Source organism: Osmerus eperlanus, chromosome 7 (assembly GCF_963692335.1).
Source record: "Osmerus eperlanus chromosome 7, fOsmEpe2.1, whole genome shotgun sequence".
NCBI lineage: Eukaryota > Metazoa > Chordata > Actinopteri > Osmeriformes > Osmeridae > Osmerus > Osmerus eperlanus.
Window position 1 is genome coordinate 15,328,335 of NC_085024.1, and position 20,734 is coordinate 15,349,068.

Genomic DNA, 20,734 nt, shown 5'->3' on the forward strand with positions numbered 1-20,734 from the left:
ACAGAGAGATGGGAAGAAGCTTCCAGTGTGCTCCGGAAGTTTCTCTCGTGCCTCAGGGAGTGTTGGGGGACGACCAGACATGGAGAAGTTCTCCATGTTCTGGAGAGGAAATCTGAGTGTAGTTCTTGGAGGTTAACAGATTTACTGAAATGAGGACGTTGGCTGGGCTCCCTTGTTTCAGGGTTCTATTCTGGCAGACGGCTTTCTGACAGGGCAGGTTGAACCTTTCAACCCCCCACCCCCTCCAACCCTCTCTCTTGCCTCCCTTCCTCCGTCCCTCTCCAGCCTCCCTCCACTGGCAGCACATTCCCCCCTCCCTCCCCCGTCCCCCCCACCTCCTTTGTGTCCAGTCCAGCGGTGTCACCGCTCCTCACGCCCTGGGCTTGACGCTCAAACACCCGCCGCCGTTTGAAGTCTGGGAGGGAAACCTTGTTATGACTTCTCCTCTGAGGTCAAGTTGAGCCAAAGGCTGGGTAACGTGGACCAGGAGAGGAGAGGTGGGGAAGGGGGGGGAGGGGAGATGTTGAAATAACACGCCAGGCTCCGCAGATGGGCCTAAGGTGCTGAGGCCCAGCCTTCAGCCATGTTTACACCTCTCGGCCACTTCCCCGTGAGTAATTCCACATAGAGATCTGAGAAATTATGTCATTTCCACTCAGCCAAGCCAGTCGCGAAGGGCTATCTTCAAATGATTTGGATTCAGGCTTTGATTAAGCGTGTTATTGTAACGGAACCTGTCTTCAAAGGGGAGGTGGGGTCTGGAGAGGGGAGAACCAGAGGAGCCTGTCCAAGGTCCTCATCACCTTTGACCCCGGAGGGTAATTTGTTTTTCTTGGGCAGATTGGTTAAATGTCGAGCACGTTGTGGGAACGACCCAAGTGTAAATCTAAAAGTGAAAAAAACAAACGCTGTTCAGTGTTTCAACCTGGGTCTACAGGGAGGTGCCCCCCCCTTTCTTTCTTGTCAGTGGTAGCGTCCCCTGTGTGTTGCGGCATGTTGGCAGCAAAGCCTTCAGTCGCAGAGTGCTCTCAGGTGGAGGGTCATCAAGCGTGTCATGGGGGGGGGGGGGGAGAAGGGGTTGGGATATTGGGAGGTGAAGTGGGGGGGGGGGGGGGGGGGGGGGGGCTGGTTCAGGCCCAGCAGCCCGTCTCAGCTACATGCTGCTTAGCGAAGGTCCTCATTAGCCGCTTCTCACCAGACTGTTTACGGTGTGTGTAGTGGGCCCCTCAGATCCTCGGTGGCCCTGGGCCCTCAGAACATTAACGTTCCTCTAACCCAGCACAGAGGACACCCCTTCCCCCCTCCCGCTCGTCCCCAAACAGCCATAAACAAAAGAGCCGTTTTGTTTACCTGACATTCACACTGGCATAAATAAGGCCAAGGATAACTCATGTATTTCCCTCTTTCTCCGTCCCTGTGTGTGTGTTTGTGTGTGTGTGTGTGTGTATGTATGTTTGTGTGTGCGCGTCTGTGTTTGTGTGTGCGTGTGCGCGCGTGTGTGTTCTGCAGCTGCTCCACATCTGCATGGAGGGCTGGGGGAACTGGCGCTGGTCGGAGCCGTTCAGCGTGGACAACGCCGGGACCCTCCTGAGGACCATCCACTACAAGGGCCGCACCGCCTCGCTCATCATCAAGGTGCTGCAGCTCAGCGGTGTCCTGAAACAGGTACCTTCCTTCCGCCAAGAGGGGCAGCAGGCCCGGGTGGGGGGGCCAGAGGGCAGCAGATCTGGGTTAGACCAGGGGGGCAGCAAATCCAGGGGTGGAGCAGTTGGAACAGTAACAGTAATAGCTTGCGAAAGACGACAAATGAGGACACACATTCTCGTCGTAGGCCCCTTCCCTGTCTGCGCGGTTGTATCCATCCGCACGACAGTCCGACTCTGGTTCATATTACGAGATGTTCGCCGGCACAAACACGAGCTCGCCCTCCAGCCATCCGAGCGGGTTTCAGCGCGTCCTCCAGGAGCAACTGAAAACAGCAGCGTTTCTCTCGGCCACCGCCGTCCAATCGGCTTCCAGCAGAACAGCACGCCGCTAACAACAACAGCGTTTCCAGAGAACGGGGGGATCGTGTACATCGTGTTTGAGTTTGGCGAGAAACACGCAAGGGCATTTGATTCGCTCCCCACCCCCCCCTCCCGCAAAATAAAAAGGAGATGCCACATCCCAATGATGTGGGGACACTTTGTTATGTAAACATTGTCAAGTGTCACACATGTCTCCGCCGGCGCCCCCAGCCATAACAGACGGACCCACATGCCTATCTGGTCGGCCCGCCATCTTGATCTCATTGGCTCTGATGATAGGGTAAGAGTGTCGGTCACATCCAATCCATAACTAGCAGCCTCAGACTGTGACAGAGGGCCACAGCACCGAGAGTGTGTGTGTATGTGTGTGTGTGTGTGTGTGTGTGTGTGTGTGTGAGAGAGTGTGTGTGAGAGTGTGTGTGTGTGTGTGTGTGTAAGAGAGAGTGTGTGTGTGTGTGTGTGTGAGTGTGCGTGTATGAGAGTGTGTGTGTGTGAGAGAGAGAGTGTGTGTGTGTGCATGAGTGGTCCTCATCTTGTTTTGTTTTGAGGCTTTCTCCCTGTCACACTACTGTATGGTTGTGTATTTATGATATCCCCTCATGTCAGCTCCCTCCTTGCTCACAAAGTCCCCCTCGTACAAAAACACATGTGGATGGGAGCATCTTTTTACATAATATGTTAAAGTGTGTGCGTGTGTGTGTCTATGATAGGAGGAACCAGACAGGATCAAAATGATTGGAGGAGATCATAGCCATAGACATATGTGGAGATTCCTTTACAATGAATGCATGCATGCAGAGCTGTGTTTCTGTACTGTGTGTGTGTGTGTGTGGTGTGTGTGTCCAGACTGCTGAGTGTGTCAGCGCTAGCTGATGACGTGAGTGAAGGCCAGTGAGAGCTATAAAGCGATGATTGATGAACAGGAGAAGCTCCTCTCATTAGGGGCCAGGCTGAGCTCCCCATGCTCATTATCACCACCACTAGCCTCACGCACACACACACACACACACACACACACACAGGGTGGTGGAAACAATCAATTCTGAGCTCAATTAGATGTGTCAGCTCCAGATGAGTACTCCCTTATGGACTCTGTGTGTGTAAGAGTGTGTGTGTGTGTGTGTGTGTGTGTGTGTGTGTGTGTGTGTGTGTGTGTGTGTGTGTGTGTGTGTGTGTGTGTGTGTTGAGAGAGGATGAAAAGCCATCTGACTGCCAGAGTACTGGTCTGTGTCTGGGATCTGGAGTGACGGTTAGTGACCCCACTAAACCGACTGGAGCTGAGAGGCTGAGAGAACACAGTCAGACAGGCTTTCTCTCTCTCTCCTTCTCACCTCTCTCTCTCTCCCTACTCTGTCCACTCTCTCCCCCCATCTAACCTCTCTCTATCCTCTCCCTCCCTCTCACCTCTTTCTCTCTCTCCCTCCCTCTAACTTCTCTCTCTCTCTCCCTCCCTCCTTCTCACCTCTCTCTTTCTCTCTCCCTCCCTCGCACCTCTCTCTCTCTCTCTCTCTCCCTCCCTCACCTCTTTCTCTCTCTCCCTCCCTCTCACCTCTCTCTTTCTCTCTCCCTCCCTCTCACCTCTCTCTCCCTCCCTCCCTCTCACCTCTCTCTTTCTCTCTCTCCCTCCCTCTCACCTCTCTCTCCCTCCCTCTCACCTCTCTCTCTCTCCCCATCCCTCTCACCTCTCTCTCTTTCTCTCTCTCCCGCCCTCGCACCTCTCTCTTCCTCTCTCTCCCTCCCTCTCACGACTCGCCCTCTCCCAACCCCTCTAAACTCGACTCCTCCTCCCTCCCCCCCTCCCCCTCCTCCCTCCCCCCCCCCCCAGATCATAATCTGTGGGCGCCAGGTGATGTGCAGCTACCTGAGCCAGGACATGGAGCTGCGCGTGGTGCAGCACTACGTGGGGGCGGACGGGCAGACGGTGGTGCGCGAGCACCAGGCCTGCCTGCAGGGCGGCGCCAAGCTGCCCTCCTACGTCCTGGAGGACGCCGAGATGACGGAGCTGTGCGTGCGCGCGCGCGGCGACGAGGACTGGTCCCAGGACGTCCGCCTGGAGAGGAAGGAGAGGGGCGGAGCCAGTGCCGTGGTTCAGGTGTTTATTTGCTTTCTTGGATGATGAGATGCACTTGGTTTACCTCAGCGGGCGGCAGGATTGATGGGCCGGCCTGGTGTAGGCCCTTTAGGATTTGACCCAGGTCCAGTCATACCTAGCTCAAATGTATAGGACATGCCTCCGGAAGTGCTTTTCAATGTTTCAGTGTTAGCTTGGGTAATACGGAGTTCCGACCCAGGCATGCAAGGACTGTTAAATCAAGGACACCTAAAGTCAGTATCTCATGGCCTACAGCAGAGCCCTCCTCTTTCCTAGAGTCTATGTTTGGACCAGACGAGACCACCAAGGGAGTCTGTCCCTCTCTCATGGGTGGCCACAGTGGCATAGAGCCTGCCTTGCTGTTCCAGTCAACCAGAGATGGAGGGAGGGAGAGATGAAGTGAGAGAGAGACAGAGAGAGAGACGGAGAGAGAGAGGGGAGAGAGATGAAGATTTCTCCTTCAGATAGGCCTTCAAAGGCTTCCCAGGGCTGCTGAGAGGCAGCACCACACAGTTTAGACACTTTCATAACAACACTGGCCATGGACAGGAAACACTCTGATCTGGGGGGCAGAGACGAGCTTTGAAGCTAACTTCCATAGCTGGAGAACCTCCAGGTCCTCTCTCTCTCTATATATGTCCTGTTTCATGTGGTGGCGGTCTATCCGACTGCTTCTGTGCTTCTGTTGGAATATCTCAACATGTTCCATTATCTGCTGCTATCTAATCACCCGGGAGAGGAGGAGACCAGCTGGGATGGAATGAGAGAGCATTTATGGGAGCTTAATGGATAATGTTCGTTCTTTCTCTTAAAAGAAATAAATGAAAAGAAATAAATGAGAGAGAAATAGCAACAAAAGACAGAGAAAGAGAGCGCAGCGTGCCAGTGTTTTCTCCTTCATCCCAGAGAAACCCAGGCCAGTGTCAGAACTCCGTGTTCATTGGCCCTCTCTCTTCTGTCCCCTGTAAATGAGTTCCCTGATTGGTCGTAAATCCCCAGCCTTAACGAGGGCCCGGGGTCCGGGTGAACAACGCCAGTCCAATATCAAGAGCTTTTACCATTCAAAGGGCACATATTCAGATATTAAATCGTGTCAGATCTGAGTGGGTTTAACAGGCCATTATCCAGCGTTAACAGTTAAACAGCCATCCGACTAAGCCGTTGCTGGTGTCAGAGCGCGGGGTCCTGGGGGAGGGCTGAGGACAGCCAAAAGAACAAGAGTCAAGTACAAAACATGATCGGGTGTTTCTGATCCGGCCCTTTAAACGTCACTTACTAGGATTGTGGGGCTTTGCACTCTCAGGCCTAAGGAACACACACATAAACAAAGAGTCCGACCTCGGATGACCTCGCTGAACCCCTGCCTCGAGCGTAACCGTGTGACAGACCTCTGGCGGGGTTGTCTGTTATGATTGATGCCCAGCCATGGAGTTATAATTTATATTTAATATGACTATTATTCTTTTTTTACCGGATAGCTGTGGTTAGTTGATGGGCTGTCTCTGTGCAGGTGCCTTGTTCCAGTGGGTCTCTGCTCTATGTCTGGTGCACCCTCATCACCATGGAACGCGACACACACATGCAACAGAGGCTGGTGAGTCCCAGGACATGCACCCTCACCCATGCTACGTCGCGTACCGTCTCCCCGTGCTTTCAGCCTGCATCAGAGGTTGTGGCGGGAGGGTTTCCAGGACATACACCAGACCCTCTCACCAGTAACTCGATTCATTCCTCATGCCACACGGGGAGCAGCCCCGGGATTCATACAGAATCCTCTCGCACCTCAATCCATAACATCCCAGTGCACTTTCCATGTAAACACCGTTCAAACACGGCGCTGGGTTTGTTGTTCTAAAAACAGGCCGGGTTGTAAATGTCCCATTTTTGTCCCAGTTGCACAACATCCCTCCCAGAAGCTCACACCCACAGCCCAGCTCCCCCGGACGGTGTGAGGCACACGGCAGCACCCTGGCTCTCAGGCGGGTCGGGCGAGAGGATCATTATCATCATTTTCCGCCCCATTATCTCCTTATCGTTTCATTCTCTGGAACCACAGAGGCTCCAGGCAAAGGCAGCATGCTGACACTCTGGGCTGGAGTTGAGTAATGAGTTTGTTGCGTTGTTATGATATGTGTGTGTGTGTGTGGCCCCCCCAGGTGGTGTTCAGCCCGTTGTTCATCATGAGGAGCCACCTGCCTGACCCAGTCATCCTCCATGTGGAGAAGAGAAGCCTCGGTCTCAGCGACACCCAGGTGATCGAGGGCCAGGGCCACGAGGAGCCCCTGCTCAACACTGAGGCCGACCTCACACACCACCTCACCTTCCAGGCCAGGTAGACTACACTACCCACAATGCACCTCACACACCACCTCACCTTCCAGGCCAGGTAGACTACACTACCCACAATGCACCTCACACACCACCTCACCTTCCAGGCCAGGTAGACTACACTACCCACAATACACCTCACACACCACCTCACCTTCCAGGCCAGGTAGACTACACTACCCACAATGCACCTCACACACCACCTCACCTTCCAGGCCCAGTAGATTACACTATCGTCAACACATGACATCAGTTGAACTACAATGTTCATAACCCATGGTGAGGCTGCACATGACACAACAAGCCATTGGTGGAGAGCATCAGGATGACATCATCAGAGCATGACTGTGCTGATGATGAGGTTTGACTCTTCCACAATGGCTTTTTAAGAGAAGACACTTACTTCACATTCCCTAACAGCACATTGGAATATCAGTTCTCCAACATGGAGACATGAGCTTGTGGGATCCAGCTGGCTGAGGCTGGGACAGGCTGCTCATTGCAACATGTCAGGTTTGGGCGTAATTGCACCTAATTTAGATAAAGTTTAACACGCTACAGGCATTTGGCCCAGAGAGCGAGAGAGAGTGTGTGTGGTCCATAGCCCGTGAGCAGGTCATTAGCCTCATGCCAGTGTGAGTGTGACATGTGCCACTTCATTATGGGCAGAGCTTGCCATATATCACCCTCTCCCCCCCCCCCATGCTATTTTGCTTTTGTCTCCTGTCACTCACAAACCTGATTACTCAAAAGCAGCAAATCCCCGTCTCCAGACGCTTTCTCTCCCCTCCCTTCCTCACCCTCCACTCTCCTGCCTCCTCCTCTCCCCCATCGGTCCCCCAGCATTCACCCCTCACCCCTACCTCCATCAACCAGGTCTCTCATGTCCCATGATCTTCTGTTCATCCCCTCTTCCTGCCATTACACATTTTTGTGGCCCCAGATGTGGAGAGAGAGACGAGACTATGGTCCAACACAAGCAGCAGACAGACAGGTAGTCAGACAGACAGGTGGGCAGACAGGCAGGCAGACAGCCAAGAAGGGTGACAGAGACAGACAAGACAAGCTGACCATAACTCTTATATCTTTATATCTGCTGACCACAGACGGGGCTGGAGAGCCAATTGGAGCTCCCTTGGGACCTGTAGCTAATGGAAAACTGTCTGTCTGATCTCCCCCAGTTCTTGGAACCAATGAAAATCTAACTGTCAACAACACGTCTTCCCACGTCTGCCCACAAACCTACTGTCTTTATATAGTACAAAATATTGTACAATAGGCTATATCAATACCCTCAGGACTAGACAACCCTGGGTTCTTGTGTGTGTGTGTGTATGTGTGTGTGTCCAAAGAAATAAATGCTAGTTGGACTAGTAGATGTCAGGAGTTTTTTTTGTAGCCACATAATTGGCCAGTGTCTGGGGCAGAAGTAACCAATAGGATGATTTCCTTTCATTCCATTTTTTTTTTTCTTGTCCTCCAGACTACAGCCAGCCAGTGGTCCATTCAGGGTTCGGGTTAGTACAGCTCACCCCAGTCAGGGTGGAGAGAGCAGGCAGGGCAGGCCTCAGGCTCTGGGTTGGAGAGTTGAGCAGGGTAGTTTGGATGCTCACTGGAATGAACTTTTGTTGTTGCGTTGTGTTAATACTGTTCCTGACCCTGTCTGTGTGTGTGTGTGTGTGTGTGTGTGTGTGTTGCAGGGAGGAGGAGGATGCGTCCCATTGTGCTGTACCCATCTCCACCAGCCTGATCAGGCAGATGGTGAACAAGGCCGGAGAGGAGGAGCCTTCAGAGGACCTGCTGGCTGACTTCTACGGCCTGAAGACCCAACAGCAGGCCCCCTGGCCCTACGTCAGCAAGGACACAGACAGGTACGGCACTCACTCACTGTGTCTGTCTGTCTCTGTCTGTGTGTCTGTCTGTCTGTCTGTGTGTGTCTGTGTGGAGTTGGGCAACGCTGCTCACTCTCTCAGTTCCCACAGTAAGATCAGCAGCTGGTAGCTGATGAAGCTGCTTCCTTCCGAGATGAGATCTCAGCACCCGTGTCACAGACAGGAGATCTGGATGTCACTGCTCTGGGACACACACACGGAGCACATGCTGAGCTGTGTGTGTGTGCGTGCGTGAACGCCTGTGTGTGCCAGCAAGCATAGACACACACACACACACACGCATCAGTCCAGAACACTGGGAAGAGACCATCTTTTCACACAGATCTTGATCGCACTCACAGCCCCTCGGGCACGGCTACAAAGAGCGGTGGGTGGAGGCCTGCGGGCCACATGTCTGTACGTGGGGCTGGTGCGTGGGGCTGGTACGTGGGGCTGGTCCGGGGCCCGGCCCTGGGCCGTGTGCTGGTTCTGGTTCTGGAGCCGCTCTGCTGTCACTGCAGGCCAGCTGGGGTGTTGAGTTACTCTGTCATTCATTATCTACTGCTGGGATCCAGACGCTCTAGCAGAGACCAAGGCCAACACGCGTGCACACACATACACACACACGCATATACACTGACATGCGCACGCACACACACGTATACACGCGCACACACATTTCAACTCGAGCATAAACACACAAACACACACATCTAAACACATCACACACACTCCCTCTGGGAACACTGCCCTGTGTGTGTGTGATGTGTTTAGATGTGTGTGTTTGTGTGTGGGTCTGGCCCAGATATGTGCCAGCGTCTCTCAGAGAGAGGGGACGTCAACCCAAGACCGTGAGCACCGATGCCTATCTGTAGACACGGTCGGAACTTGGACTGCAGCAAAGAAATCACAGTTTAATGAGTTTATTTTCACTCCGTGCTGATAAGGTTTCCACAGTGTGTTGTTTTGACAGAGTCTCTCCAGCGCTAACCACTGCTGCTTGGCGGGCAGGGTGAGAGAGCGGTGGGTCCGGGGGGCACAGGAAGTCGACGTGGTAAATGTGTGTTTTTCTTCCTCCGTCGGCCCCCGTAATAGGGCAGAAACACCTCAGCGGTCGTTAAACAAACATGTTGTAGTGGGCCGGGGACGCGCTCGTGTGGAGGGGGGTGAGGGGGTGGGTGGGGGTGGGTGGGGGGCTGGAACGATGGGCTGCTGTCAGAATTCACACTTTACTGGAACCCGCTACTTTGGCAGCTATGACAGGAGCTGCTGCTGTGTGTGTGTGTGTGTGTGTGTGTGTGTGTGTGTGTGTGTGAGTGAGAGCAAGTTGAGGCACACATGTGTGCTTTCTTTGATGCTGTCGTGACCTCTGACCTGTAGTTTTAGAGCTCCGCCTCCTCGCCCTCGCCTCTCTTCATCTCAAGGACGCTAGAGGACTGTGTGTGTGTGTGTGTGTGTGTATATACCCCCAGATGCCATTCCAGTGTGTGCGTGTGTTTGTATCTGCACAAGTTGTTTGTGTCCACCCATGTGTTCGTTGGCATGTGTGACGCGTGTGACATCCGGTGTGGTGTCACCATGTGTATTCGGTTTGTTTGTTTATGTCACAGTGCTACTCTTCCTGTGTACCTCCTGTGTGTGTGTGTGTGTGTTCCGTGGTTTGCTCGCCTCGTGCCACACGCAAAGGTATCTAAGAGCACTCCATCCTTCCATCCCTTCATCTTTCTCTCCTCCTCCCCCCAGGTCTGGTGCTGGAGAGGCGGTGGCCCAGTGGGACAGCCCCATGCAGGTGAAGCTGTCAGCCTGGCGGCGGGGCCTGAACACCCTGCTGGTGGAGCTCCTCCCCTGGGCTCTGCTGGCCAACCACTCCCTGTGGGACCTGTGGCTGTTCGAGGGGGAGACCATCATCCTGCAGATCCCCGCCGGCAGGGTCCTAGTGCCCCCCAACTTCAAGGTGAGTGTCCCCCCCCCAGTGTGGACGAGGAAAGGGATTGTACCAAGAAAAACGCGCACACACCGTTTGCACAGAAGGGTACAAGGATATAGAGCCTCCCTAACACACACATTCACACACACACACACACGAGACAGAGAGAAGGCTGCTGCAACAGAGGGATCAGTGGGGAGGACGGGCTGATGGACCAGCATTGAAGCAGGCTAACACGAGGTTAACATGTAGAGCGACAGCCCCCGTTCTAAACCCCTCCACCTCTGTGGGTTGTGACCCCTGGACCGCCCCCTGTGTGTGTGTGTGTGTGTGTGTCAGGAGGCCTTCCAGATCGGGATCTACTGGGCCCAGACCAATACGGTCCACAAGTCGACGGCCCTGAAGCTGGTCCACGACCTCACTTCCCCCCGCTGGAAGGAAGGCCCCACCCAGGAGGTGCTCCCTCTGGATGAGGAGGGCTACGTGGACGCCGATGTCCCCCTGGGGGGCGCGGCTGGGGGGCAGAAGGTCAGTGGCGGGTGTTGGGGGTGTCTGGTTGTCATCATCATATGATATATTTATATATAATGTAGATGGAGGGAGTTTAATCATCCTAAATTGAGACATGTTTGTGATCACCTTTCATAGCCGACTCAAATCTTGTTTGTGTGTGTGCAGGTGTGCCAGTTCTGCGTGTCCTCCGGGGTCAGACATGGGGTCCAGATCCTGCAGATCGAGGACAGGACCGTCCTGGTCAACAACACACCCTACACCGTCCACTACAGACCCCTGCTGTCTCGCTCTCCCGTGGGAGGAGACCAGGTGAGAGAGAGAGAGAGAGAGAGAGGGATGCCGAGAGAATGAGAGATGGAAAGAGAGGATGGGGTAGAGAGAGAGAGACATGGAGAACGAGAGATAGAACAATGAGCCGTTTTTCATCAGATCGTGTTACTCCCTACGTCCCTACTCGGCTATTCCCACCATGTGGCCACACACACACACACTCATACACACACGCACTTCACACAAAGAGACACTTCACACACACACACACACAGACACTTCGCACACACACTTCACAGGGACATTAGACAAACAGGCAGAATTGGAAGCAGGTTTCCCTCCTTTCATGCGCCCGGCGTCCCCAAAGAGCGGGGTGCTGATGTCATTTAACGAGCCCTCAGACCCCCCCCCCCTTACCAAGGATGGCAAGGTTTGCCAGTAATTATCTGCAAAGATCTGGGTGAAAAATAAAAGCCCGTGATGGGCTCAACAATAACACAAACCACAGACGAGGCCAGGAATTCCTTTCTAGTCGGGGCGTTCATCATGCTTAGTGTCTAATCCTCCCAGCAGCGCCCACCATACAGCCCCAGCATGGGCTCCCTGCTACCAATTTAGCCCAAAGCTCGGAGGGAGAAAGACAAGAGTGCAAACTAAACTAACAGCGCTCTGTGGTGACCTTCCCCTGTCTGCCTGGTTTGGTTCCCTTCTCTGTTCTGCTCCTCTCTTCCCTGCTCCTCTCTTCCCTGCTCCTCTCTTCCCTGCTCTTCTCTTCCCTGCTCCTCTCTTCCCTGCTCCTCTCTTCCCTGCTCCTCTCTTCCCTGCTCTTCTCTTCCCTGCTCCTCTCTTCCCTGCTCCTCTCTTCCCTGCTCTTCTCTTCCCTGCTCCTCTCTTCCCTGCTCCTCTCTTCCCTGCTCCTCTCTTCCCTGCTCTTCTCTTCCCTGCTCCTCTCTTCCCTGCTCTTCTCTTCCCTGCTCTTCTCTTCCCTGCTCCTCTCTTCCTTGCTCCTCTCTTCCCTGCTCCTCTCTTCCCTGCTCCTCTCTTCCCTGCTCCTCTCTTCCCTGCTCTTCCCTGCTCTTCTCTTCCCTGCTCTTCTCTTCCCTGCTCTTCTCTTCCCTGCTCCTCTCTTCCCTGCTCCTCTCTTCCCTGGTCCTCTCCGCTCTTCTCTTCCTTTTTTCTTCTTCCGTTGTTTTCTCCTCTGTTTTTCCCCCCCGCTTGGCTCTTCTTCTCCCATCTTCTCGTCTCTTTCTTCTTTTCTCTGATGTGTTTTTTCCCCCCTCTCTTTTCTCTCCCCCCCCCCCCCCCCCCCGTCCTCCAGGCCTGTGATCTCCCAGAGACGGAAGGGTTCACCCTGGCCCCGGGTGAGGAGGGTGCGCGGCCCAGCCCCTGCTCCGTGCCCTGCTGGGACCTGCTCCGCCCCAGCCACCAGGGGGAGCTAGACTCCCCTCTCCCCCTCAGGCACATACTCTTCAGCTGCGTGCCCAGGGACGAGCCTGGAGCCTGGAGCCTCCCCGCCCCTATACGAGCCGACTTCCCCAGGCAGAGCGTCCCGGTCCCTGGGGACACGTGCGGAAGCGCTGGCCTGGCCACCAGGTGGGTGAAGTCCTCCGGACTGTTGCTCTAGGGACAGGAAATGGAGGCTCTGCTGGACACAGCCTGTTAACCACTGGTGCTGAAGCCAGGAGGACGGCCCTCAACATTTCCACTGTCTCTCGCTGTTTTCTTTTTCTTTCCTCTCATCCTCTCCCTCCGTCTCTCCTCTCGTCCCTCGCTCCCTCTGTTCTGGGGTGGCCCAGGCCCAGTTCCACACAGATGACTGTTTGGACAGCTTTCCCAGTTCAGAAAACACAGAGAGCGAGGCTTCTCATAATTGGGCCCATGAGTGCTCAACTGATTTTACGACTCGGCCTTTTTTCATAGATACAAGCTTGTGTTTAGTTACTTTACTGGCCAGCTGTGTTCTTACAGACTGTCCCTAGGCCTGACTTCAATAAGGCCTGGGGACATGCCTCTGTGCGTATGTTTGTGTGTGTGTGTGTGTGTGTGTGTGTGTGTGTGTGTGTTAGTGTGTGTCTTGTGCTTGCTATTTGCCATTGGTACATATGTGTGTGTGTGTGGTTCCAGGGCATTGGTGCTGACCCACCAGGAGCACCAGGGTGTGACCTACCTGACCCTGAGCGAAGACCCCTGTCCTCGTATGATCGTCCACAATACGTGTCCCATCCCCCTGCTGCTGAAGGAGAGCCTCAGAGGTAAGGCCACACACACACACACACACACAGTACATCTTTCTAGAAGTGAACTCAAATAACTCTACTTTAACCCTTTTCTGCCCTCCTCTTCTCTACCCCTCTCATGCGCCCCCTCCCTGCCCCAGAGCCCCCCAGGACAGAGCTGTTCTGCAGGGCCCTGCCAGCCAGCTGCTCCGTGCACCACGAGCTCTACCAGCCGGCTGCCTGCTTTCCAGACTGTCGCCTCAGAGAAGCCCTGCCCCCGCTGCTGCTGCGCACCACTACGCACGCACACACCGACTGGACCGACCCCCTGGACATCAACAGCCCTGGGACGCAGGTACACACACACACACACACACTACCCTCCCTCCGCCACTAGAGAGCAGTGAGAATACCCCTATCTTTCAGGGCTCGGGTTATAATCATGGAGGGGATACTGACCCCAGACCAGTCCTAGAGGGAGCAGGGAAGGTCTCTCTGAGTGACAGCTCTCTCTCTCTCTGTCTGACCCTAGTCAGGGCTCGCTAGGTCAGCCTGGTAGCAGTGTGTGTTTCAAGTTATGTCTACTGCTAGAGGTCAGACATATGTCTGACATGGTGTGGTTGAGGTGGTGTGTGTGTGTTTAGGTAGTGTGTCAGGCTGTGGGTTGAGAGAACTGCATCTGGCTCTGGTTACCAGAGGGTCCCAGCCTGACCCCTGACCCCTTGACCCAGGTTAGGGTGAGAGTCTGGGTTATTGTGACTACTCAGGTTAACCCTCTACGTACATACACACACACACGTATTACACCACCTGGACTCACACTACACCATACAGCTGATCCTCAGGGTACACAGAACCTAAACAATGTTGCCATGCTTTGCCTGGTCACAGGTCACACACAAACACACACTCACTACACACCTGACCTGACAGGTAAAGTTACTCAAACGCATCTGATTTGTAAGGTGAAGCTGTCTGGTTACTAGATGTGCTTTGTTGTTTGCTTGTGTACATTTATACAAGATATATCTGATCATCAGTAGGTTGTCTGTGGTGTATATATGTAGTGTTGTGGTTGATGGTAGGTTGTGTGTGTGGTGTATATATGTAGTGTTGTGGTTGATGGTAGGTTGTGTGTGTGTGGTGTTCAGGTAGTGTTGTGGTTGATGGTAGGTTGTGTGTGTGTGGTGTTCAGGTAGTGTTGTGGTTGATGTTAGGTTGTGTGTGTGGTGTATATATGTAGTGTTGTGGTTGATGTTAGGTTGTGTGTGTGGTGTATATATGTAGTGTTGAGGTTGATGTTAGGTTGTGTGTGTGGTGTTGTGTCTAATGTTGGTGTGTGCTGTTCAGGTGGTGTTCCTCTCAGGGTTTGGCTGTCTCTACATCCATGTGGTCCAGCAGAGTGGCACCACCATCCTCACCCTGGCACCAGAGGGCAGCGTTGACTCGGTCATCAGCCAACACAACAGGTAGATCAAAAAATAAATGTACTGACTTACGCTTGTGTCTGATCTCATATTCACTTCCATTGCATGGATTCTAACTTCATTCTCGCTTACCCAGGATGTCCAATCAGAAGCTAGCCTTCCGGGTGCTGCTGAGTGAGGCCAGTGTGGCGCTGAATGATGACATCACCAGCCCCCAGGGTTCCGTGGAGCTCCTGCGTCTGACCCTGTCCAGGCTGCTGGTGAACGTGGCTCCGGCCCAGTCTGAGCTGGACCCCACGGGGCTGGGGCTGGGGGGTCGTGGGGGGGCCGCAGAGGCATGCCAGGTGGAGGTCTACTGTGCCAGCCTTCAGGTGTGTGTGTGTGTGTGTGTGTGTGTGAACCTACCTTCCCACACAAACTGACACAAACAATCTCAATTTTCCAATGTAATCCCAATCTCCATCCCAACCTCTAATCCCAGGTGGACAACCAGCTGTACAACCGCGCTAGCTTCCACTTCCCCGTGCTGCTGTGCCAGGAGGAGCGGGCACAGCCGGTGGCGTGGAGCAGCGAGGCCAACCCCACCGTGTCCACGGCGGCGCTGGAGGAGTACGTGAGCAGCTGCTTCCTGACGCTGGGGCTGATCCTGGCGCCGGACGGACGCACGCTGGACCAGGTCAGCCTCCTGTCTGCCTACACTCACCTAGAACCCCTGAGGGGGGGCGCGTTTGATTTATCCTAGCGAGTACAGTGGAACTGGTCAGTCAGTCCCTAGAAGTGTACTAGGGAGTGTGAGTCAAATCAAACGCGCCTCTCACATACTGACTCGTCTGTGGGTTTGACCTCAGGTGACCTTCCAGCTGCAGCCAGCTCGTGTCTACCTGGAGGACACCTTCGTCTACTACATCAAGACTCTGTTCCACACCTACATCCCTAACTCCGCCCTGGCCGCCGCCCCGCCCCCGCCCGGTTCCCCCGACCCCAGGGCCCCCGTCCTCCCTGAGCCGGTGCTGCACGGCCTCCAGGCACTGCTGTGGCCCCTGCGGCTCCAGAGGCTGGCCATCCAGCCGGTCAGCCTGCTGGTCAGCATCCACGCCTCCCTGAAGCTGTACATCGCCTCGGACCACACCCCCCTGGCGTTCTCGCTGTTTGAGAGGAACTCGCTGTGCACCACCCCCAGACAGCTGGTTCACGCACTCGCCATGCACTACGCCGCTGGGGCCCTCTTCAGAGCTGGTGAGTACGCCCGGACACACACAAACTCATAAACACACACACATACTGTACATAAACACACGCATATGGTATGATTTAACCTCATCATCTCACCTCAGAAATCATTGTTCTGGCCGTGCCCCCTCTCTCTCTCGTTAGGACCCAGTGTTCCGCTCGTATTTCAGCAGCGCTGGGTCTTTACCTGACTCATCTCCGAGTCACCGCAAAGCAGCCTGGGAAGGATTAGGCCCTGCCAGACGTGCGCGTCGCCATGACGAGGGCCAGTAAACATCGCCTCCCGACAAACCTTTTGCGCCCCCACAAACGGCAATGCGAGACGGCTGTCGTAAAAACGTCCGCCCCCAGCCCCCCGCCCCAGCGCTGCTGCCAGTGGCACTCATCATTCAGGCGCAAATTGACGGAAAACTAGCCAACGGTCGAGGGCCTTCGAGAAACGGGCTTTAGATTGTTTTTTTGCCGATGCCGTTCGCAGCGTATAAATACCAATGAGCTGTGCCCACCACATTGCCTAGTCCCACCATGACAGAGGTGAGATAGCTAAGCGCCGTAAATCTTGAAATCTTGCCGTGGATCACGCCATGATGTCATACAGGCAGGGGGGGGGTGGGGGGGGGGGGGTGGGGGGGGGGGGGTGGGGGGGGGGGTGGGGGGGGGGGGTGGGGGGGGGGGGGGGCAGGCCCTCAGGCAGCAGCATATGTGGCACGGTAGGCGGAACGGCGCTCCGTGGTACATTAACGCGGTCGTAAACATGTGTGATCACTGAGGAGTCATGCAGTCAGAGGACTGAAGGGTTGTGTGTTGTTTATGAGGTGGAGCCGGGAACTGACAGGTGTGTGTGTCCCCAAATGTATATACGTGTGTGTGTATCCATATGTGTTTAAACTGTGTGTGTATGTGCTTCCATATTTTGGTATCCTGTGTGTTTGTATATATGTGTTCATATGTTTATACTGTGTGTGTGTGTGCTCCAGGCTGGGTGGTGGGGTCTCTGGAGATCCTGGGCAGTCCTGCCAGTCTGGTCCGCAGCATCGGGAACGGCGTGGCCGACTTCTTCCGTCTGCCGTACGAGGGCCTGACCCGCGGGCCCGGAGCCTTCGTCACCGGGGTCTCCCGGGGAACCACCTCCTTCGTCAAACACATCTCCAAAGGTACCTCCCCCCGTCGCTAGGGGCGACACGCACAGACACTGTTTATACTTTTTTATTTTATATAATAAACCAGTCTCACTATGGTAACTATGTATACATGTATGTAACAGCCTGTGTGACTGTGCTCCAGGTACACTGACATCCATCACCAACCTGGCCACCAGCCTGGCCAGGAACATGGACCGCCTCTCCCTGGACGAGGAGCACTACACCAGGCAGGAGGAGTGGAGGAGACAGCTGCCTGAGAGCCTGGGGGACGGGCTGAGACAGGGGCTGTCCCGCCTGGGCATCAGCCTGCTGGGTACGACACACACACACAGGAGAATTGGCAATACATACCGTACTGTGCAAAAGTCACTTTTATACTGCAGCACAAATACAGAAGAAAAAACGTTACTGGTTATACTCTATGGATTGTGGTTTGTAATGTTAGTGTGTGTGTATGTGTGTGTTAGGGGCCATCGCTGGCATCGTGGACCAGCCCATGCAGAACTTCCAGCGGACGTGGGAGGCGCCCAACTCGGCGGGCAGCACGGCCCGCGGCGTCATCTCCGGAGTGGGGAAAGGCATTGTGGGAGTTTTCACCAAGCCCATCGGAGGAGCGGCCGAGCTGGTCTCCCAGACGGGATACGGTGAGAGTGACTGGCCGAGAGGTGTTGCCCAGAAACGAGATGCTACGCTAACGCCATGCTAACTCGCGTGTATGCATTACCACATTACAACAACAACACATAAGTCAATCTGGTTTGCCGGCGATCTCGCATTCGGTTGTCTTGGCCCAGGAGAGTGTGTGTGTGTGTGTGAGGCTAGACCATGAGCTGCTGAAAAACCTGTTGACTCTGAGGGGCTGGTGCTCTTGAGGTGGTTTGTGTGTTTTATAGGGGGTGGGGGGGTTGCTAGGCAGTGTGTGTGTGTGTGTTGGGTGAGGCGGGGGCGCCATGTGCTAACAGGTCAGCGCTCCAGTACATTAACAGCCAACGAGGTGCACAGCTCCATGTAAGAGCTACGACTCCCCCAAGACCGCCTCTAATCTACCTGGCCCACAGCACTGCGCGCAGTCACACACACGCTCAAAATTGCTTGCAGAGACACATTTATGCCAACACACACACACCCACACTCAGGCACACCCACTAAGTGGGGTGCCAGGGCTGGGAGGTTAAGTGGACTGTTGTTGCATGGTAGCAACGTTTGGCCAGGGACTGACCCCCCTCCCCCCACACCCACTTACTCGGATTGACTATCACACACGCAAACACCCACACGCGGCCCAGAACCCGGTCCAGAGTAGCCCAGCAGTGACATCATGAGCGGCTCGCTGTGTGTTTTATGACCTGCTTTAAGTACATGACATCACTGGCTCGGGCCAACGCTCAGAACACTGGAATGAGGAGCAGCACCACGCACGTGGATGACCTCCCTCTGAGACACATACACCCTCTCTCACACACACACACAACATGCGAGTTTGTCTCTCATCCTGTGGGCCGTGGGGACCAAACAGGGGTCTCTGTGTAGTTACAAGCCTTCTGTGTGTGGGTGGGGGGTGTTAAGAAGTACTTGAGCATACATGTGTAGCGTAGGTGTATGGCTTCCTGGGGCCCCACGATAGACTGGTATGCTAACCTTGTTCTGTGGGTGTGTGTGTGTGTTACAGGTATCCTTCACGGAGCAGGACTGTGGCAGCTGCCTAAACAGCTGTACCTCCCCGTAGAAGGCAAGTCAGCCCTGGCCCCCAACAGCCACGTCAAATACGTCTGGTAAGCACACACACACGTTCCCTGCCCTATACCTTGCGCAGGGCAACTATCACACACGTACACACATGTCACATTAAAGGTTTTTATAAGCACTCTGCCAAAGCTCCCAGAGAAGCGACCTTCTCCGGTTTTTACAGTGATTCTATCCAGAGCTGATTCCATGGCGCATATGGAGGGGCAGACCAGGGGTTGGTACAGGGTTAGGGAGAGAGGGGAAAGGAAATGGAGAGAGGGAGGGAGGGAGGTAGGAAGGGGAGCAGAGGGGATAGGTAGAGAGGTTACGGGGGTAGGTAGGATAGTGAGGTAGGAATGTACATCCCCCCACACACACAAACACAGCAGGGGAACATGTCACAGCTCTCAGCCAGGCACACGCACGTGTATGTGGGGGGGGGGGGGGGGGGGCTAAGGAATGCTGCAGAAGGTACTACATATGTAGTCACTTAGATTACATATATACACTGGTATTGATGTGCATGGTCACTATGGCGTACATGCATGGGTGGACTGTGTGTGGTCTCTCGTCGGCGGAGAATGTCTTCCTGTGTGAGCTGCCCTTGAACGCGTGTGTGTGATGTATGCCTGCTGTGTGCGTCTGTGCGTGCCTGCTCATGGCCGTCGGCATGTACACGTGAGTGTTTACATGCGTGTGCGTGCGTTTCAACAGGAAGATGCTCCAGTCCCTGGGGCGCCCGGAGGTCCACATGGCGCTGGAGGTGGTCATCGTGAGCGGGTCGGGCCAGGAGCACGCGGGCTGCCTGCTGCTGACCGGGGAGGTCCTGTTCGTGGTGAGCCTGAGTGAGGACACCCAGCAGCAGGCCTTCCCCGTCACTGAGGTGGCCTGCCAGCAGGAGCCCTGCCTGGGGGGCCAGGAGCCCCACAGCCCGGGGGGCCAGCTCACCCTCACCCTGCAGCAGGCCAGGATCACCAGCGACGCTGAGGTGAGTGGGGGTGGGGGAGGGAGGGAGGACCTGTGTGGATGAGGCAGGGGGAGGAAGGAGTTGGGGGGAGAGTGAGGACCTGAAAGGATGAGGCAGGTGAAGCCCTGGGGGGGGCAACCGAGGTGAGGCAGGGGAGGGAAGAGAGGGGGAGGAGGTGAGGAGGGATGAGGAAGAAGAGAGGTCATGGGTGAAGTGAGGACCAGCTAACAGCGTGACGCCTGTCCTCCTATCAGGGCGACGGTGGTCGCGAGCGTCTGTCGGAGCTGCAGTACCGCCGCCTGGTGGACTACGTGAGCAGGGCGTCCCAGTACCTGTCTCCGTCCAGCGCCTCGCTCCACGCCCAGCCCCCCGTCACCATGGCCGAGCCGCCGCCCACCGTCAGCAAGAGCTACCGCTACCTGGTGGAGCCCGCCGCCGCCACCGTGTTCGTCAGCAAGTTCACCATGGTGAAGAACAAGGCGCTGCGAGTCGGCTTCCACTGACACACACGGCTTGTGGATTCACAAACGGCCTTTCGTTGAATGTTTAGATGCCTGGGACTTGTTTATGCAATACAACATAGAGAGCCATGAAAAAGGGACGTTTATCAAACTTTGTCTAACCATTGTACGAGTGACCAACATTTCACCAACACAGCTAGGATAGACCTGGGCTTTTGCTACAGAAAACAATGCACCTCCAGATGTATTTATATGTTTTCTAAACGATATTTCTGTGCTGCGTATACTTTACTAATGTTTACATCCCCTCGCACCTAGAGATGTTTGTGTGATTTACATGTTAAACAACTGTAGGAAAATAGAGCTGGCAAAATGTAAGCTTGCTTGTTCATTTATTTTATTTAAAATGTAATACATTGTATGATTGATGAGGGGTCTTATTTTCTATACGTAATTTTTGCCAAACACGGTTGTTGTTCATGTTGCCTTTTTTTGTATGAATCCGTTATAACGCAGACAACTTTATGTAAGAATTTAA

At 54.6% G+C, this 20,734-nt stretch overlaps 1 protein-coding gene across 1 annotated transcript in view; it reads left to right on the forward strand.

Annotated features, from left to right (window-relative positions):
* LOC134023840 (intermembrane lipid transfer protein VPS13B) overlaps positions 1–20,325 on the forward strand; it is a 152,059-nt gene extending 131,734 nt beyond the window's left edge. The window contains exons 28-48 of the mRNA XM_062466198.1: positions 1,510–1,665; positions 3,853–4,119; positions 5,630–5,713; positions 6,276–6,451; positions 8,148–8,318; positions 10,062–10,272; positions 10,585–10,773; positions 10,924–11,067; positions 12,347–12,621; positions 13,153–13,280; positions 13,406–13,599; positions 14,595–14,713; positions 14,808–15,042; positions 15,153–15,347; positions 15,520–15,907; positions 16,879–17,055; positions 17,186–17,356; positions 17,511–17,687; positions 18,713–18,815; positions 19,483–19,756; positions 19,990–20,325. Of these exons, the coding sequence (XP_062322182.1) occupies positions 1,510–1,665; positions 3,853–4,119; positions 5,630–5,713; positions 6,276–6,451; positions 8,148–8,318; positions 10,062–10,272; positions 10,585–10,773; positions 10,924–11,067; positions 12,347–12,621; positions 13,153–13,280; positions 13,406–13,599; positions 14,595–14,713; positions 14,808–15,042; positions 15,153–15,347; positions 15,520–15,907; positions 16,879–17,055; positions 17,186–17,356; positions 17,511–17,687; positions 18,713–18,815; positions 19,483–19,756; positions 19,990–20,238 (4,083 nt within the window). The 3' untranslated portion in view covers positions 20,239–20,325. The remainder of the gene's footprint in view (positions 1–1,509; positions 1,666–3,852; positions 4,120–5,629; positions 5,714–6,275; positions 6,452–8,147; positions 8,319–10,061; positions 10,273–10,584; positions 10,774–10,923; positions 11,068–12,346; positions 12,622–13,152; positions 13,281–13,405; positions 13,600–14,594; positions 14,714–14,807; positions 15,043–15,152; positions 15,348–15,519; positions 15,908–16,878; positions 17,056–17,185; positions 17,357–17,510; positions 17,688–18,712; positions 18,816–19,482; positions 19,757–19,989) is intronic.
* The last annotated feature ends 409 nt before the right edge of the window (positions 20,326–20,734 follow it).